At 40.0% G+C, this 17,051-nt stretch overlaps 1 protein-coding gene across 2 annotated transcripts in view; it reads left to right on the top strand.

The window, feature by feature from the left end:
• LOC126483500 (differentially expressed in FDCP 8 homolog A) overlaps positions 1–17,051 on the top strand; it is an 88,596-nt gene that overhangs the window by 49,764 nt on the left and 21,781 nt on the right. For both annotated transcript variants that reach the window (XM_050106625.1, XM_050106626.1), the window contains one exon: positions 1,132–1,353. In XM_050106625.1, coding sequence (XP_049962582.1) covers positions 1,132–1,353 — 222 coding nt within the window. The remainder of the gene's footprint in view (positions 1–1,131; positions 1,354–17,051) is intronic.

The raw sequence follows: 17,051 nt of genomic DNA, 5'->3' as shown, positions 1-17,051 counted from the left end.
AGAAGAATTTGAATTGTCAGAACACAGTGGGACCATGTTCTGCCTATATTGGTAGAGCAGTGCTTCAATGGCACTTGAAAAGGAATAGCAAGGGTGTCGTGTGCTCTGATTGTATTGTATTTGTAATGCACTGAAATGGTATGAGACTGTGGTGTGTGTGTAATTGTCTCATAGAAATATGAGTTTTCTAATCTTATCACCAGTTGGTAATTACATGTTAGCTTGTTGTGGCTTGTAGATTGCATTGTTTGTGTGATATCTGTCCACTGTATGGTGAATGTGTTGGTTGTAGATGTGTGTAATTGTATTTTCCAGTAAGGTAGCATTGTTGTGCAGTTTTTTTTTCTTTCCTGTGGCCCTTATAAAGTTAGTCTGTGTAGGCTGAAGCCCTATTTCATATGAATGATATGTACACATTTATCTTATGTTAAGCAAATTTGTATGTTCTTAGCACTCCCTCCCCCCTTTGAAGCTTTTATTATATATAACTGTGGGAGGTTTGTTTGTTTGTGTGTGTGTGTGTGTGTGTGTGTGTGTGTGTGTGTGTGTGTGTGTCACTTGAAGTTAACTAATTTCAGTATCGAGTGCAAGTGTTTGTCTTGTTCATTTATGTGTGTACTCTGGTGTTATAAACTGTTGTTAATAAAACAAAACATTTGGTCAGAAAGCCATCGCAATTCCCATGTAAATACCTGTCCCAATGAAATTCTGTCAGAATCTATAGGTAAACAGTCCTATTTTCATTGTACAGTTTTGCAGAAAGATTTCCCATCACGTAACAGTACTAGCATCATGCAGCATGTAAACATATAAAATAAATGGGAAAGGAAAAAAAAACATGAAATGCTTAGAATGTGAGGTTGAAAGAGACGGGTAACACACAGCATGTATTTGGAAAAGTAGAACAGTGAAAAGATGGCAGATTGAAAATTTGCCTCGGTCTATGACACACAGTTACGTGACTGAGGTGATACAACACTGCTTAAGGCAATGCCATAGCCTTTGTTTGCAGCCAGTTTTACCCATGTTCTAAGTATTTTTATATGTGTACACAAACACTGCTTGACACTATGAAGTTTGTCATAGCTTGATACTAGCTACATTTAAAACTTTTTAAAATTTTTGTTGCAGAAAATGAGGGAGGACATAATGATTATGAAGAAGTACTTCATTTCTTGCAAAGACGCAACTGAACAGCGACTGTTGTGGCAACTGAAGGATTACAATCATTTCATTGATAATGTGGACACATACAGTTTACAGGATCTTATTGACACTAATTCAGGAAGACTGCCTGACAGACTAAGTAAGATCCACGCTGAATTCACAATGCACATCAAGGAGGAATGCAAGGTAGAGTATTTAAAAGTCTATTATCATTATTATAAAAAGTGATAACCAGAAATATCCTTAATGAATACTGGAAAATCTTGGGAGATATACAGGGCATCCAGAAACAGTCTGAGAAACTTGTAAAGGTGTTGACGGGTAGGTTACGTTGAGAAATAATTGTTTAGAAAAAAAAAATTGATATGGTGCACTATTTCCGAGCTAATTAGCATTGTAGTTAGCCAATCAGGCCATTGCACACACAAATTCATAGAGTAGATGATAGCGCACAAGACTACTCACACTTTGGCTCAGGATCGATCCTCACTACCATCACAGTCCAATTTTTGTGTCGCTCTCTTGGTTGATTTTAGGACACTAAACAAAGAACACATTTGGTGGCACCAACTATAGCAGGCCACTTGAATTTGCGCACGTGATGGCCTGATTGGCGAACTTCAGTACTAATTAACTCTGAAATGGCACAATGTATCAAATTTTTTTCTTATCATTTATTTCTTAGCACAACTTACCCTCCAGCACCCTTAGAAGCTTGTCAGAGTGTTTCTGACCACCCTATATAAACAATGGAATGATTTTAGGTAGCCACTCACTGTCTAGTGCAAGGTTCAGTTTTCTGAATGTTGTGTGGGTGACACTTCCTTCACACGCAGCACCCCATAATCAGATGTCATCTACATACCAGAAAAAAAACTGCTTATGTTTTGCATGCTCTTTATTTGGACTTTTGTATGCCAGAAAACATGAATTCCATTCATCCAGTGTCTCTATTTACCTTTTGTTGACATGTTTGTTGTTGATAGATGTGGAGCATAGCGCATGTTTCAATTAGGTTGAAGGAAAAAATCTTGGTTGTCAGTTGCTGAAGCCAACAGATTTGTATGCTGAATCTAGTTGTGTTGATAGTTCCATTTCAATCACAGTTCAGTGTCCTTCAGACTGTAGAATTTTTTTATTTGGTTTGACTGTATCTGTATATTTGGCGATGTCATCATGCTTGCTTTATGTATCTTATTTGAATCATGCTGGATCTCATCATTGATGTGTGCACCTTCCATGCGATAATTCCTCTTCACCTTGGTTATGTCCATTCTAAATACAACTTGTTTAAATGAAAGCTTTATTCATGTTTTACTGTCTATAACATATACTTTTCATTGTATGTACAAACGATACACGGTAGGGTGACACCTTTATTTCACAAAATTTGATTACATTGTTCTCTTAATATTTCTTCTGGGAAGGTCAATGCTCTTCTAGGGTAGTTGCCTCATTCATTGACATTATATAACCTCATCAGAGTAGGTATTTTCATATTGTTGTGGCTTCAACATTGTGATACCCTCATGTCAGTCCCCACTTACATGAAAAATAAGACGGACAACAATCTTTTCTGGAAAAATGTACAACAACACAGAATTTTTTGTGATATTTTGTGCTATAAAATATTGTCTGTCTGATAGTGAAGAGGTACAAATGTTTTGCTTCACCCACAGAAGAGTTGTGCAAAACACCACATACTCTCACACAGAGACAGAAGATCTTTTCATTATTTAACTCAAATTACATTCTGAAGATGTTTTTGAAACCAATGAAACAGTGTATCAACTAATCTTAAACCTTAAAACCTGATGGGAACACCTACCAGACATGTAATTATCATTGCTCACTACCACCATTTTAAGGCCAAGTTTCCTTGCGCCACTTTCTCCTGCAAAACATAACAAAAGTTCTCTACATACCAACTCTCACACTTTTTGTTTTAAAGCAGAGGTGGTATCTTTTCCATCTACCTTCTCCAAATCACATTCAAGGAAGTGGAGGTCCTCCTATCTTGTGTTCATCTACTATTAGTTTAGCGTATTCTCACTTAATATGTACATAAAAATTGACGTCCCCTCCTTTCCATTACACGCAAACTTTTTTATACTATCGCTATGCATGAGTATACTTTTTTCCATACTTTTGTATACTCCATACAATCCACTGTTATTTGGTCAACAAGCTGTATCACCCATTTACCTTTTACTCAACCCTCAGCTTATTCTTGCATCCGAAGTGTTACATTATCAAACTGTTCTGTTGCCTTACCTATCTTCATATTTTGACACATATTACAAAAATAGATCCCTCTCTATAGATACTATTATATTTTAGGAGTAAAGGAGACTACTCACCAAATACGAGGGCTATCCACAAAGTACATTACGTTTTGGAATTAAAAATAAATAAAGTATTGGAATTTTTTTTTATTATATACAGATGAAAGCCACACTTCAATACTACTTTTCTACATAGTTGCCATTTAAATTAAGGCACTGATCATAGCGATGGACGAGCTTGGAAATTCCTTCGTCGTAAAATTTGGCCGCCTGCACCTTCAACCACGTGGTTACCTCTTTTGGCACAGAAAAGGTGTGATTTTTTGTGGATTTCCTGGAAAGAGGCACTACAATAAACTCTCAAAGGTATTGCCAAACTCTGGACAACCTCAGAAGAGCAATACAAAACAAGCGCAGGGGAAAGTTGGGCTCAAAGATCTTGCTGATTCATGACAACGCCCGGGACACACGGCAAATGCCACTCGTGAAGTTCTCGAAACTTTTAAATGGGAGTTGTTTCCTCGTCCGCCGTACAGTCCCGACCTGGCACCAAGCGACTTCCACTTATTCCCAGCAATGAAGAAGTGGTTGGCTATGCAGCGTTTTGATGACGACGCACAGCTTCAAGAAGAGGTAACCACATGGTTGAAGGCGCAGGCGGCCGAATTTTATGATGAAGGAATTTCCAAGCTCGTCCATCGCTATGATAAGTGCCTTAATTTAAATGGCAACTATGTAGAAAAGTAGTATTTAAGTGTGGCTTTCATCTGTATATAATAAAAAAAAATTCCAATACTTTATTTATTTTTAACTCCAAAACGTAATGTACTTTGTGGATATCCCCCGTAGAAGTGTTAAATCATGGAAAGACACACAAAAAAGAATGGACCTTTGAAAGCTGGCAAGTTTTCATTCTTTCTTGTTTGTCTGTAACCAACTCAACACTTCTATTATTTAATGAGCCATCTAGTTTACCCCTAAAGTATTTACATTCAGTCAGAACTTTCCTTACCATATACACGGGGTACGGCAGTGTTCATAGTAGGATACTAAAACACACCATCGGGCAGTAACAATAATTTATTTATTACCTCCCATGTCAATTAATAGTTAAAGGTATGCCATTTGCTAATGTGTAAGTCATTGTCCATTGCGTGGATTACTTTTTGAATATGTTGTTGTTGTTGTTGTTGTGGTCTTCAGTCCTGAGACTGGTTTGATTCAGCTCTCCATGCTACTCTATCCTGTGCAAGCTTCTTCATCTCCCAGTACCTACTGCAACCTAAATCCTTTTGAATCTGCTTAGTGTATTCATCTCTTGGTCTACCTCTACGATTTTTACCCTCCACGCTGCCTTCCAATACTAAATTGGTGATCCCTTGATGCCTTAGAACATGTTCTACCAACCAGTCCCTTCTTTTTGTCAAGTTGAGCCACAAACTCCTCTTCTCCCCAATTCTGTTCAATACCTCCTCATTAGTTATGTGATCTATCCATATAATCTTCAGCATTCTTCTGTAGCACCCCATTTTGAAACCTTCTATTCTCTTCTTGTCCAAACTATTTATTGTCCATGTTTCACTTCCATACATGGCTACACTCCACACAAATACTTTCAGAAACAACTTCCTGATGCTTAAACCTATACTCATGACTCGTGTCAAATGATGCCCCCTCTGCACAACACATTCGTCTACATCTACATCTACATCTACATTTATACTCCGCAAGCCACCCAACGGTGTGTGGCGGAGGGCACTTTACGTGCCACTGTCATTACCTCCCTTTCCTGTTCCAGTCGCGTATGGTTTGCGGGAAGAACGACTGTCTGAAAGCCTCCGTGCGCGCTCTAATCTCTCTAATTTTACATTCGTGATCTCCTCGGGAGGTATAAGTAGGGGGAAGCAATATATTCGATACCTCATCCAGAAACGCACCCTCTCGAAACCTGGCGAGCAAGCTACACCACGATGCAGAGCGCCTCTCTTGCAGAGTCTGCCACTTGAGTTTATTAAACATCTCCGTAACGCTATCACGGTTACCAAATAACCCTGTGATGAAATGTGCCGCTCTTCTTTGGATCTTCTCTATCTCCTCCATCAAACCGATCTGGTACCGATCCCACACTGATGAGCAATACTCAAGTATAGGTCGAACGAGTGTTTTGTAAGCCACCTCCTTTGTTGATGGACTACATTTTCTAAGCACTCTAGGCATCTAGGCGGCGTTGGAAGCTTTACATAACTCGGCGTAACGTATTCCTGGGACATTGCCGATGGCAGTTCTGATGTGATCCTTCAAATCACGAATGGTGGCCAGAATTTGCATCGATTTCTTGTGGCAGTCATTTCCTGGTAGAGTAATTTCCCGTTTTGTGACATTTCGTGGCAGCCTCATTTACCTGACCTTTCATGTGCAGACTTTTTCCTTTGGGGCTACCTAAAGCAAGAAGTGTTCTGAACACGTTGTGCCACCATTCCTGAGTTGAAGGATCATATCAGAACTGTCATCCACAATGTCCCAGGGAATACATTACGCCGAGTTACGGAAAACCTCCAACACCGCCTAGATGAATGTGTTGTGCAGAGGGGGCATCATTTGACAGCTGTCATAGTCCAAAAGTAATCCGCACAATGGACAATGACTTACACATTAGTAAATGGCATACCTTCAACTAGTAATTGACATAAGAGGTAATAAATAAATTACAGTTACTGCTTGACGGTGTGTTTTTAATATCCTACTATGGACGCTGCCACACCCTGTACTACTATGTTTTCTTTTCTTGTAATGGTATTGTTGGCAGGACATTACTATTTTATTAGTTTGTTCAGTGTTAATAGTTGTTTAGCTTCTTCTCTCCTCACTGTTTTTTATGATGCAATTATAGTACATATACTATACAATTATGAATCTACTCAAGTTTTTTTAATGTTTATTTTTATATACAGGCTATTTCTTGTTAGAGAAATTTATGTTTGGTGGAAATAAGTACTCATTATGAGACTTCATATCTTTATATAACTGTGTATTCCTAAATTCCAACTGCAAGAGAGTAAATTATTGATGTCAAACAACAGTACAGCCTGTTCCTTCTACATTTGTAGATTGCATATTCATGATATTAATCTTTATCTCCAGGAGGTATAATCCTTTTTGACTGAGGCAATATTATACAATCACCTTACTCTTCCAGATTCAGGATCAATTTAAAAAAAGCTTTAGGATACAGAAAATCTATACCTTTGTACAGATCATTCTATTTATGGAAAACTTTATAGCTCCTTTTTGTAAATTAGAACTGTGATGATGTGATGTCACTAACACATCACGTTCCTTGAACTCAGGATTTACATTCTTAAAATTATATCATTTCATCCTCTATGGTGTGTCTTCATGTAAGGGTTGACTTGTATGCCAGTCTTCTGTTTGTTATTTTCTTTTGCCCTTCTAAATAATTTTTAATAATAGTTCTCATATGATGTATTTTCTAAGCTAATCCAGTACACAACAACTAACATTGTACAAACATCATACATATTGCATTCTGAAGAGAAACTCGGAAAGTTTTTTCTTTTCTTTTCTTCTCCTCTCCTTTTTTTTCACACACACATCGTGGTAGAGTCGGTACATACACCAGCTCTTTAATGTGTCCTCACAGAAAAAAAGTCACACGAAATGAGATCTGGTGATGGGGAAGGCCATTTCATAAAACAGCTGTCCCCTTCTGTAGCAGGGCCGATCCATCAATGCGGCAATGCAGCAGCTCCCATGTTCAGGTACCCACAAACTTCACGATGAAAATGGGGTGGAGCCCCATCCTGCTGAAAGATGAACAGAGTGTCCAATTGCATTTGAGGCATCAGCCATTGCTGCAACATGTGCAAGTAGGAATGTCCAGTGACAGTGCTCTCAATGAAGAAGGATGGCCTGTACAGTTTTTTACATGACAAGGCACAAAAAATATTTACCTTTGGGGAATCATGCTCAGATTCAGTGCATTCGTGTGGATGCTTTGTACCCCAGATTCGACAGTCATTCCTGTTCACTTTCCCATTAGGGTGAAAAGTGGCTTCGTTGCTAAAAATTATGCGATCAACAATGCCATCCCCATCCTCATTCAGTTCTTGCAACAGTGAACAAAACTCAAAACGCTTGTCTTTGTCATCATCATTGAGCTTCTGCACTAGCTCCAATTTGAATGGTTTCATAGACAGCTTCTGTCGCAGGACTTTCCACTCTGTCATTGGAGCCATTTTGAGTTCACAGGATGCACAATGCTCCGATTTCTTTGGACCTCTTATGAATGTCTCTCATACACACTCCACATTCACTTCACTCATACTGGGACGTCCACTTCTCTTTGCTGGCCACAAGCAAGTCATCGTAACAAATTTGTTGTGCCAGTGGTAAATGGCATTCCTTGTTGGTGCCTTCTGCAGCCCATACAATAGTGCTGGCCAGGGAAAACAGAGAGAGGCATATATGCCTCACTATGTCAAGGACTGGAATTAATGAAAGTCATTCTTAACTATCAGTTGTGTGTTTCCACTGGGCCCGCCAGCCAACCCCTCACCCTGTGACCCCTTCAGAGTTATTAGCAGGGAAATCTAACAAGAGAGGGAAGAAGTGAGATAGTACCCATCAGTGTAGGTAATTCCAGCTCCAAGGAGGTTAATTCATTTATGGTAATATTGTCTGCTACACTGGAAATTCTGGATGAGGAAGATTGCTGCCCAAAGATTATAGGCTATAAGAGGGCACACGATGCTGCCATGACTCCATTTTGTGTGTAGTTGAAGCATTTAAAGGGCGCAGAAAAGACACAGATGAAGGACCTGTTGCTAGAGTTTCAGGCTCTGTCTTTTCTGCAAGGGCCATTGCCTGCTACGCCAGCCGCACAGCACAGGACTCCGGATTCTGATGGGGAACGAAGCACTAGTGTCTTGGACACCGTACGGAATACCACACTATAAGCAGTTTTGGAGGAACTTATAAATCAACAATTGGATGGTGGGATAATAGAGTAATAGCTCTTGGGGGAGGATTGTGATTGTGTGCTCAAGAAGTCTGTGGATGGTGCAGTTACCACCATTTCAACAGTTAGACTAAGATAGATGTGTACCCAGTTCTGAAGGTCACAGAGACAACAAGTAACCTAGGGCAAAGTCAATACTTCTTGACAATGGACTTCAGGAATAGATACCATCATTTACAAGTTGTCCCAGAGGATAGACCAGAAATGGTGTTTTCAGCACCCTGGAGACACCATCAGTATAGTAGGCTGCCTTTTGGGTTAAAGAATGCACTGGTAACACTCCATTGGTTACTGAACAGAGTGCTGAAAGAATTAAAACTGAATCAACGTCTGGTATTATCATGACGACATAATTGTCTTTTCAAGGAATATGCAAGAACATAGGCAGTAATGGAGGGGAGTATTCAGGAGGTTACAAGCAGCTCATTTGACAGTAAATACTGAGGAATGTCACTCTGTGCTGGATGAAGTCAACCATTTTGGGCATGCAATTATAATCTGTTCATCATAAGAATAAGCCTGATATAAACATTACACCATGTGTTCTCCCATGTATGCTTGAATCTCACTGGATTTCATTTCATGTGGAGCAGAAGCCAAACCATGTCCAGTAAATTTAAGTAGGATAATAAGGTTATGTTTTATACTGTGTTATACACACATAGACCGAGTGATAATGCCGGACAACAGCATTAGCGGAGCATTTAACTTGGCTAGCACTGGCAGTCATCTGGTCCAACTAATCTGCAAATTATGTGAGCAATTGCAGTTCAGATGTTAAGAGAGATGAGCAGAGAAACAATATAGCTTTGGATGTCGTTTAGGTTTTAAAAAGATAATGTAATAATATTTGCCAAAACTCCAGAACTATTCGCCAAAACTCCAGAACTACCGCACGCTTCTTAGATGACCGGACGGAAAGCATAAAATGCTCTCGTTCTCACCTAACATAGTATTCTAATTACAAACAAGAGTGATGAAATTTCCTAATTTAAACACAGGGTAATTTTTCTGAGGGAGCTATGTGTGATGCAAAAGCATACTGCAGGGATTTCACTGTATTGTTGAATATTGAAGTCACTGAAGGTATTAATTGTAGTCAGTCGTGTGCTAATCTCTTAGCTCCTTCCTCATCCAAATCCAAGAAATACATTTCAGTTCTGGAACTGTCATCTGCTACACTGATAACTAGTTGACCAACAACAGATTCCACAAAGCCACCCAGGCATCGTCAATGACATGTGAAAAAGCTGTGTGCATTAGTTCCAGTATGTGTGGCAGCTTAATAATCTTGTTATTTCTTGCGATAAATCCCTTAACTTGGCTCCAGATCAGTTCCGTTGGGTTCATATTGTAATGGTACAGTGGCAAATGTAAAAATGGAGCATTTGTATGGTTTGATTGATTCTGTGAAAATGATTGTTTTTCATGTTTCTATGACACCCATCACTCTGGTGTGTGTTAGACTACATCTGTGGTTTAAAACAATGGACATACTCCAAATAAAGAGTATTTGGTTTTTCATTTTTGTCTTAAAAGTTGCCATGCTTTCTTAATTTAAGCAACCTTTATCCCCATCTTTCATAACATATCAATAATTAAAAATTTATATTTGAAATGAAAACAGGGATTTTGTGTTCAATATATAATTAGAAACAAGATGATGTTCTTTTTAAAGGTGATGAATTTCACAATTATGAGATGTAAGTATTAAAAATCGAATGAAAAAATAAAGATGACCAATGCAAAAAAAGACTTGAACCAGTGATCCATGAATCTACTACGCTACCGATTCTGCTATTCAGGGTGTACATAAAGTCCGGGAACGCTTTCAATTATTGATTGCGCAAGAACTAAACATTGTACAGATGTCAAACGTATTGCATTTTGAAAAGGAACTCTGAAAATTCTTTTTTACAAACATTCGATATGCGAACCATGAGTCAACCGGCAGATGTCAATACAGTAATCAAATTCTTGCCGTACCTGTCCCAGCATGGCATCGTTGACTGTGGCAGTCACTTCCCGTACTCTTTCCTGGAGCTCTACTACATCACACATCACATGGTAGAGGTGGTACATACACCAGATCTTTAATGTGTCCTCACAGATAAGTCACATGGGGTGAGATATCTGGTGGTTGGGGTGGCCATTTCATGAACTCCAACACACAGAAAGCTCACTGTGCAACTGAACTCGCCATGGTTGTGACTAGCGCCGACTATCAGCAAATTACTGAGCTATGCTGTGGCGATATACATAGAAAAAAAAAACTTTCAGGATTTCTCTTCAAAATGACATATGTATGATATCTGTGCAATGTTTCGGTCTTGTGCAATAAATAATTGAAAGTGTTCCCGGACTTTATTTACACCCTGTATATTCAGTGCACATTTGTTGGTTGGTCGGTTTGTGGGAGTTGAAGGGACCAGACTACAAAGGCCATTGGTCCAGTGCACATTTGTATCTCAACTGTATCAAATAAAGTCCCTTGAAAAACTTCAAAGCCGATATTTTTCCCCCCTGCAAATTTCTGAAAATGTTACTAACAACCTATTTCTCGGAACCTCTTAACCATATTCCATATGTTTGTTTCACTACGGAGCAGGAAGTAGCCTAAAGTATTTTCATACTACGTAATAACAGCATGACAATCAGAGCAGAACAGTACAGAGACTGAGACTGTAACATGATTTTTACAATAAACACTACGTAGCTAAAGTGTGATTAAGGAAAACATAGATGCCTGTTAATACATTAGAGTATCTTGAAGTTTCATTCACTGTAACTAAGTAATAAGATATCTGTCTAATACATATGGAGGACCTACTTCCAAGAGCATTAAGAACACCAGTGTACGTGTGCTACAGCATCTGACCAATCATCAGGTTTGTGTGTGTTGACATCAGGTTTATTCTTATGATGAACAGTGTAGAGTAAGGATGGTGTAAGAACTGATCGTAGGTTAGCACAAGCAGTGTAAGATTTTCCAGTACCATGAGCAACCAAGGAGTTACAATTGATATGAGTCTCATGAATTATTATTGGAAGTCCATAAAGGGATTTGCATATATTGCAAGGTCGCTCACACAGTTATTGAAAAGGGTATTAAGTTTGCGTGGTTGGAGGGATGTTAGGGAGTGTTCACGAAATTAAAAAGGGTATTAATATCAAGTCTGCTGTTGGTGTTTCCAGACTTTCAGAAGTAGTTTATATTTTCATGTGATGCATTGAAACATGCTCTTGGATGCATGTTAAGGTTAGAGGTCAGTGGTCAAGAAAACTGTAATGCCTTTGCATCAAGACAGTTAAACACAGTGGAGAGGAATTATTCTACAATGGAAAGGGAAGTGCTTAGCTTGGTGTACAAGGCAACCTACTTAAAGCAATACCTCTATGGAAGGAAATTCAAGATAGTAACAGAGCATGTTGCTTTGAAGTGGTTACTATTTTGAAGGACCCATGAAGTATTAAAACTCAGTGAATTTGAATAGGAAGTGATGCAAAAGCCAGGCATGCAGCACAGAAATGAGGATAGGTTAAGCAGAAAAATAGCTGTAGTACAAGTTCTGTGTCAGGCCCCTGAGGAACAGTTGGCTGCAAAGTGAGCCGACAAAGAGTGTAGACAATATGGCAACCGACAGTGGTTTAGCGTGCATGACAGATTATTATGTAGAGAAACAAAATTAGGACCACAAGTGGTGGTGCCAGCCAAGTTGAAGCAAGAAGTATTACATGAAATGTGTGATCACATTTTATCAGTCCATATGGGTTGCAGGTCAATGAATTGGAGAATGGCGGAAAAGTATTAGTAGAAGGGAAGAAAGAATTGTGTCAACCAGTCCCTCAGGAATGGTGTGGATTGTGCACAGTGGACAGATTTTAATCAGAAGTAGGTACTATTACAGAGACTGTCGGAACCAATAGGACACTTTAATTTCATTGGGGTGGACGTGTGAGACCCTTTCTGCTGAACATCAGCAGACAATTCTTTTGCGCTGATTATAATGTTGCATCGTGAAGGTGCCCACACTGCGCTGGATCAACAGGCAGTCACAGTTGCGCAGGCATTGGTTATAGGTTGATGTTGAAGTTTAGGGTGCTTGAGACAATTATTACAGTCCAACGGATGAACCTCATGTCAGACCTGAAGGAGGGTTTTGCCAGTTTTTAAAAGTAAAGAAGTTGAAGACTAATCTGCTTCATCCACAAGCTAACAGAAGAATGGGATAAGTTCATCAGACAGTTGGGAAGTTGTTTAATTATTATGTGAATGGAACAATTCAGATTGGTATACTATCTACCCTTCATAGTAAGTGCATACAACTCCAAAGAACACATTAGCACAGGGTTGTTGCCATTTGAGGCGGTGAATTGGAAAAACATGTCATTGCTGCTTGACATTATTAGTCAGAAAGGAGATAGGGAAGGGGAGAGTTTGCAGGGATGGTATGGGAAGTGCGGAGAAAGGTCCAGTGTGCAGATGATAAGACATTGGAAAAGCAGGAAGAGACAGTGAAGGGAGGTCTAAATACCTCATGCTCCTTATGCATTGAGGCCAAGGAAGTAATTGATATATATTGCGAGTTTGAGTTTTCTGTGTACTGTGCTTTTGTGTATAGTTTAGGGCATTAACATAAGTTATATGTTTGTATTATGGGAGGATTTATCATTAATGTGTTAAGACATGCTGTTCAGAGATAGCAGGCTTCTGAGAGGGGAGAGGAAGGGAGGAGATACTGATCCTTGTCCTCAGGTTGCCATATGGGAGAAAGACTGAAATATAAGAATGTTAGGTTTGGCAGTGCTGTACCTCTTCGCTGGTGGAAGAGCGGGTGAGACGCAGGCTTGTTACTTGAATGAAGGAGTTAAGTTTTCCAGGCAACCATACATGGTGTCATCCAGTTGCAAATGGTCATTAAGTTTAGTGTTTAATTTGTGGGAGTTGCAGAATGAAATTAGGTGGAGGAGATGGTTTCAGGGATACAACAGTTAGCAACTAGTAACGAGAGGCTGTGAGAGGTCTTGAAGAAGCACAGAAATTTGCTCAGGGCATATGCAGGATTAAAAGAGAAGATGCAGGAGGTAATTGAAATGGTACCACAGAGTCCAGGAGAGTGAAAAGGGGATGGATAACTGCTGTTTGAAAGTGGCATGTTAAACAACAAATGCGTGCTTTGACAGCTTACTAAAGAAATCATGGATTCTGCCAGAGCTTCAGCTAGCACTCTAAACTGGGATTTAGAAGTAGTGCAAACACAAATGCAAGTACTAGGTGCAAGAATAATGATGACAAGGCTATTGCAATCACTAGACGATAGTATCTGGGACTCAAGAGTGATCACGAATTCGCAGGAAACCGTCCATCAGATGCTACATGGGCAGTTAAGTCTGGTCTTACTGTCACCTGAGCAGTATCTGAAAGAGTTGAGGAAGGCTCTAGGAAAATTACCACCGGAATTGCAGTTAGTAACAAAGCCTAGCAGCCAGAACTTCTACTACCATGGTGCTACAGTGAGTGTAACAAAGGATGTGAGGTTGTATGTATCAGTATGGATTCTGGTATCAAGCAAGCATGCAGTATTTAGATGTTACACAGTGCACTCTTAGCTGGCAGAGTTAGCAGAAGTTGGGAAATTTGTGCAAGTGAGAGAGGAAGGGATGCTACTATTGGCAGAAGACTGGATCGACATGTGATAATGACCAAAGGTGAGTGCAAACAGTGTCAGAGTGGGGTAGTCACCATGAGCCCAACTCGTGAAATTGCAACAGATGGGAACACTTGCATCACACAATTCTTCAAGGGTAAAACAGAGAGACATCCTCATCTAAAAGAGGTGATAGAACCAGAACCTTATTTTCAAAGAAGAGGATTACAATGAATATATTCAGTGTACAGTGACATAATGGTGGCTGCCAGTTGCTACGAGCAAGGGTAATTCATGATGGCAACATGGTTAGAATTGCAAGGTAGTGGAGTGTTAATAAATGGGACTCTGTGTGGTATTATGAGACTAATATTTCATTTACCAGCGGCTATGGCAGGATTTCCTCTGTGGATTGTGACACAGCCACAGCTGTATTGGCGAGATGAATCTCTAAAGATGTTGTCCAAACATAACCTTACCTTCCTTAACTACACCTGGGAACTGAGACTGGACTATTAATTAAGTCACGTGATAGTTGCACAGGAGAGGTAGATCATTGTGGAGCCTTGTTACAGCATGTGGAACACTATAAGGATGGTAACGTCAGGTAACCATAACCTTGAATTTCAGTTTCTGGTGCCCAGCCCTCCTCTTATGTATTTGAGACAATGAACAGTGTTAAAACCTGATCCAGGGGTAATTCAAGTTCCCATAGACTGGATCACCAGAGCAAGAGATGAAAGATAGATTTACGAAGTTGCAGATTAATATAGCAATTGCATAGTAGTTTAGAGTAGTCGCTATAGTATTATGTACTTGTTTTACAGATTAAGGTCAAATGTAATGACAGTAGGAGGAGGGAGGAGGAGATTAGTGTTTAACATTCCATTGGAGGAGATTAGTGTTTAACATTCCATTGACAGCGAGGTCATTTGAGACAGAGCGCTATCTTGGATTTGGGAAGGACGGAAAAAGAAATTGGTCATGCCCTTTCAAAGGAACTGTCATGGCATTTGTCTTGAGCGATTAAACGAAATCACAAAAATTATAAATCTGGATAGCCAGACGCATTTGAAGCATTGTCACCCAGAATGTGAGTCCATCGTGTTAACCGTTGCACTACCTCACTCAGTGGTAATCACAGTAGAGAACCAGGTCGGAGCAAGACCTGAGGGCACAGGTCTTCTCCATAGAGGGTGGAGGAGGGGGGGGGGGGCAGTGTAGTGCCGTTATCCAGTCTTGGAGAAAAAGTTGTGTCTTTAGCAAAAGTAAGAAGAAGTTGTGAAAAAGCTGCCATAGAGCATTGTGTTAGCAGCTGCGAGCCAGTTGTCACATTTGTGGCAATGTGGCTCACAATAACAGATAAGCAGAGGATTGCAAGGCAAGGATAGTTGGGTGCAGCTGTAAAATGCACCGCACATCAGAAATCATGTAGTAAGTGGGACGATGTCACCACACCAGGACAAGTCTTGTTGTTATGGACATCGTGATTACCGTATATGCCAGGTTTTAGTGTAAGAAATGTGCACCAGAGGCACAGAAATAAGATTTTCAGGCAAGGGATCACGTCTTGTTGCTGGAAATCAGATGCACCACCACAGTGCCAGAGCTACACTGGACAGCAAAACAACTGGGTATCTCCGGCAACAGTCATGGGTTCGAGACTGGGCTGTGCTTGCTGCCAGCACTAAGTCCTTCATGGGATTTGATACCACAGCCCTGCTGAACTATCATTTGTGCCTGGTGCCATTGATGCTGAGTTCATAGTGGGACTTGGTGCCACAGCCCCAGTCACCATGGGACTCCTGCTAGAGGGCAGCGAGTTGTACTCCACAAACTGCCATCTTCATGCAACACTGAGATGATACAAGTGTAGCAAGGGGCCACCGAGGCTCCACAATGCTGAGAGGAAAACAGCATGCCACTGATGTCAACAGCCGTTGCCACTGAAAGCTGCTGACCTACCACAAGCTGCTGGCTTAGCAACCAAGGTGGAGGAAGTTGCTGCCTGTATGATAGCGCCAGCCAGGGGCAACAGAGATAGGCACATTTGCTTTGCTATGTCATTTATTGGAGTTAATAAAAGTCGTTCTTAACTGTCATCAGTGTTTCCACTGACACCACCACTCACCCTACAGCCCATTCAGTATGTTCTACTACATTTGACTGTGTATGATATCTTGAGGTTTTGATAAGTCTTACTATTTTTTTTAATAAAGTCCTTAAAATTATGACTAGTAAACTGCAGGTCTTATTGGTTAGTAGTCAGCATGGCTTTCCCTCATCTTGAAAATATTCTTTGCACTAGATTATCACAGTTGCTTGTTTCGTAGGATTTAACTTAATAACCTGACCAACAGTCCATGACTACAAAAACATAAATACTCTTAAAGTTGGCAGATAAGAGTATCACAATAAAAGGTACAAAATCCAATTTCACAATGTGAGAATTTGTATTTCTGTGCTATATAGCAGGAATTCAAGGAATGCAACCTGACCCTGAGCATATACCAGCTACTGAGGATTACCCGAACCTGGGAGCATTAAATGCCTGCATTTCTACACTTATCTGGATTTTACAAGGTATTAAATCAAGATCAAGTAATGAATTATCCACGGTTATAAAGCTTGTTAAGGAAAACATTCATCCGCATCTGCATCTACAGCTACGTGCGTACTCAGCAATCCGCCATTGGTGCATGGTGGCGGGTACCTACTACCATTACTAGTTATTTCCTTTCCTATTTTACTCGCAAATACAGCAAGAAAAAATGACTGTCTATATCCCTCCATACAAGCTTTAATTTCTCTTATTTTATCTTTGTGATTCATATACAGTGTGTGCATTGACAACAGTAGAATCATTCTGCAGTCGGCTTCAAATGACAGTCCTCTAAATTTTCTCAATAGTGT

This window comes from Schistocerca serialis, chromosome 1 (assembly GCF_023864345.2).
Source record: "Schistocerca serialis cubense isolate TAMUIC-IGC-003099 chromosome 1, iqSchSeri2.2, whole genome shotgun sequence".
Classification (NCBI taxonomy): Eukaryota; Metazoa; Arthropoda; class Insecta; order Orthoptera; family Acrididae; genus Schistocerca; species Schistocerca serialis.
Note: the sequence above shows the minus strand (reverse complement) of the source record. Positions and strands in the feature narration are given on the sequence as shown.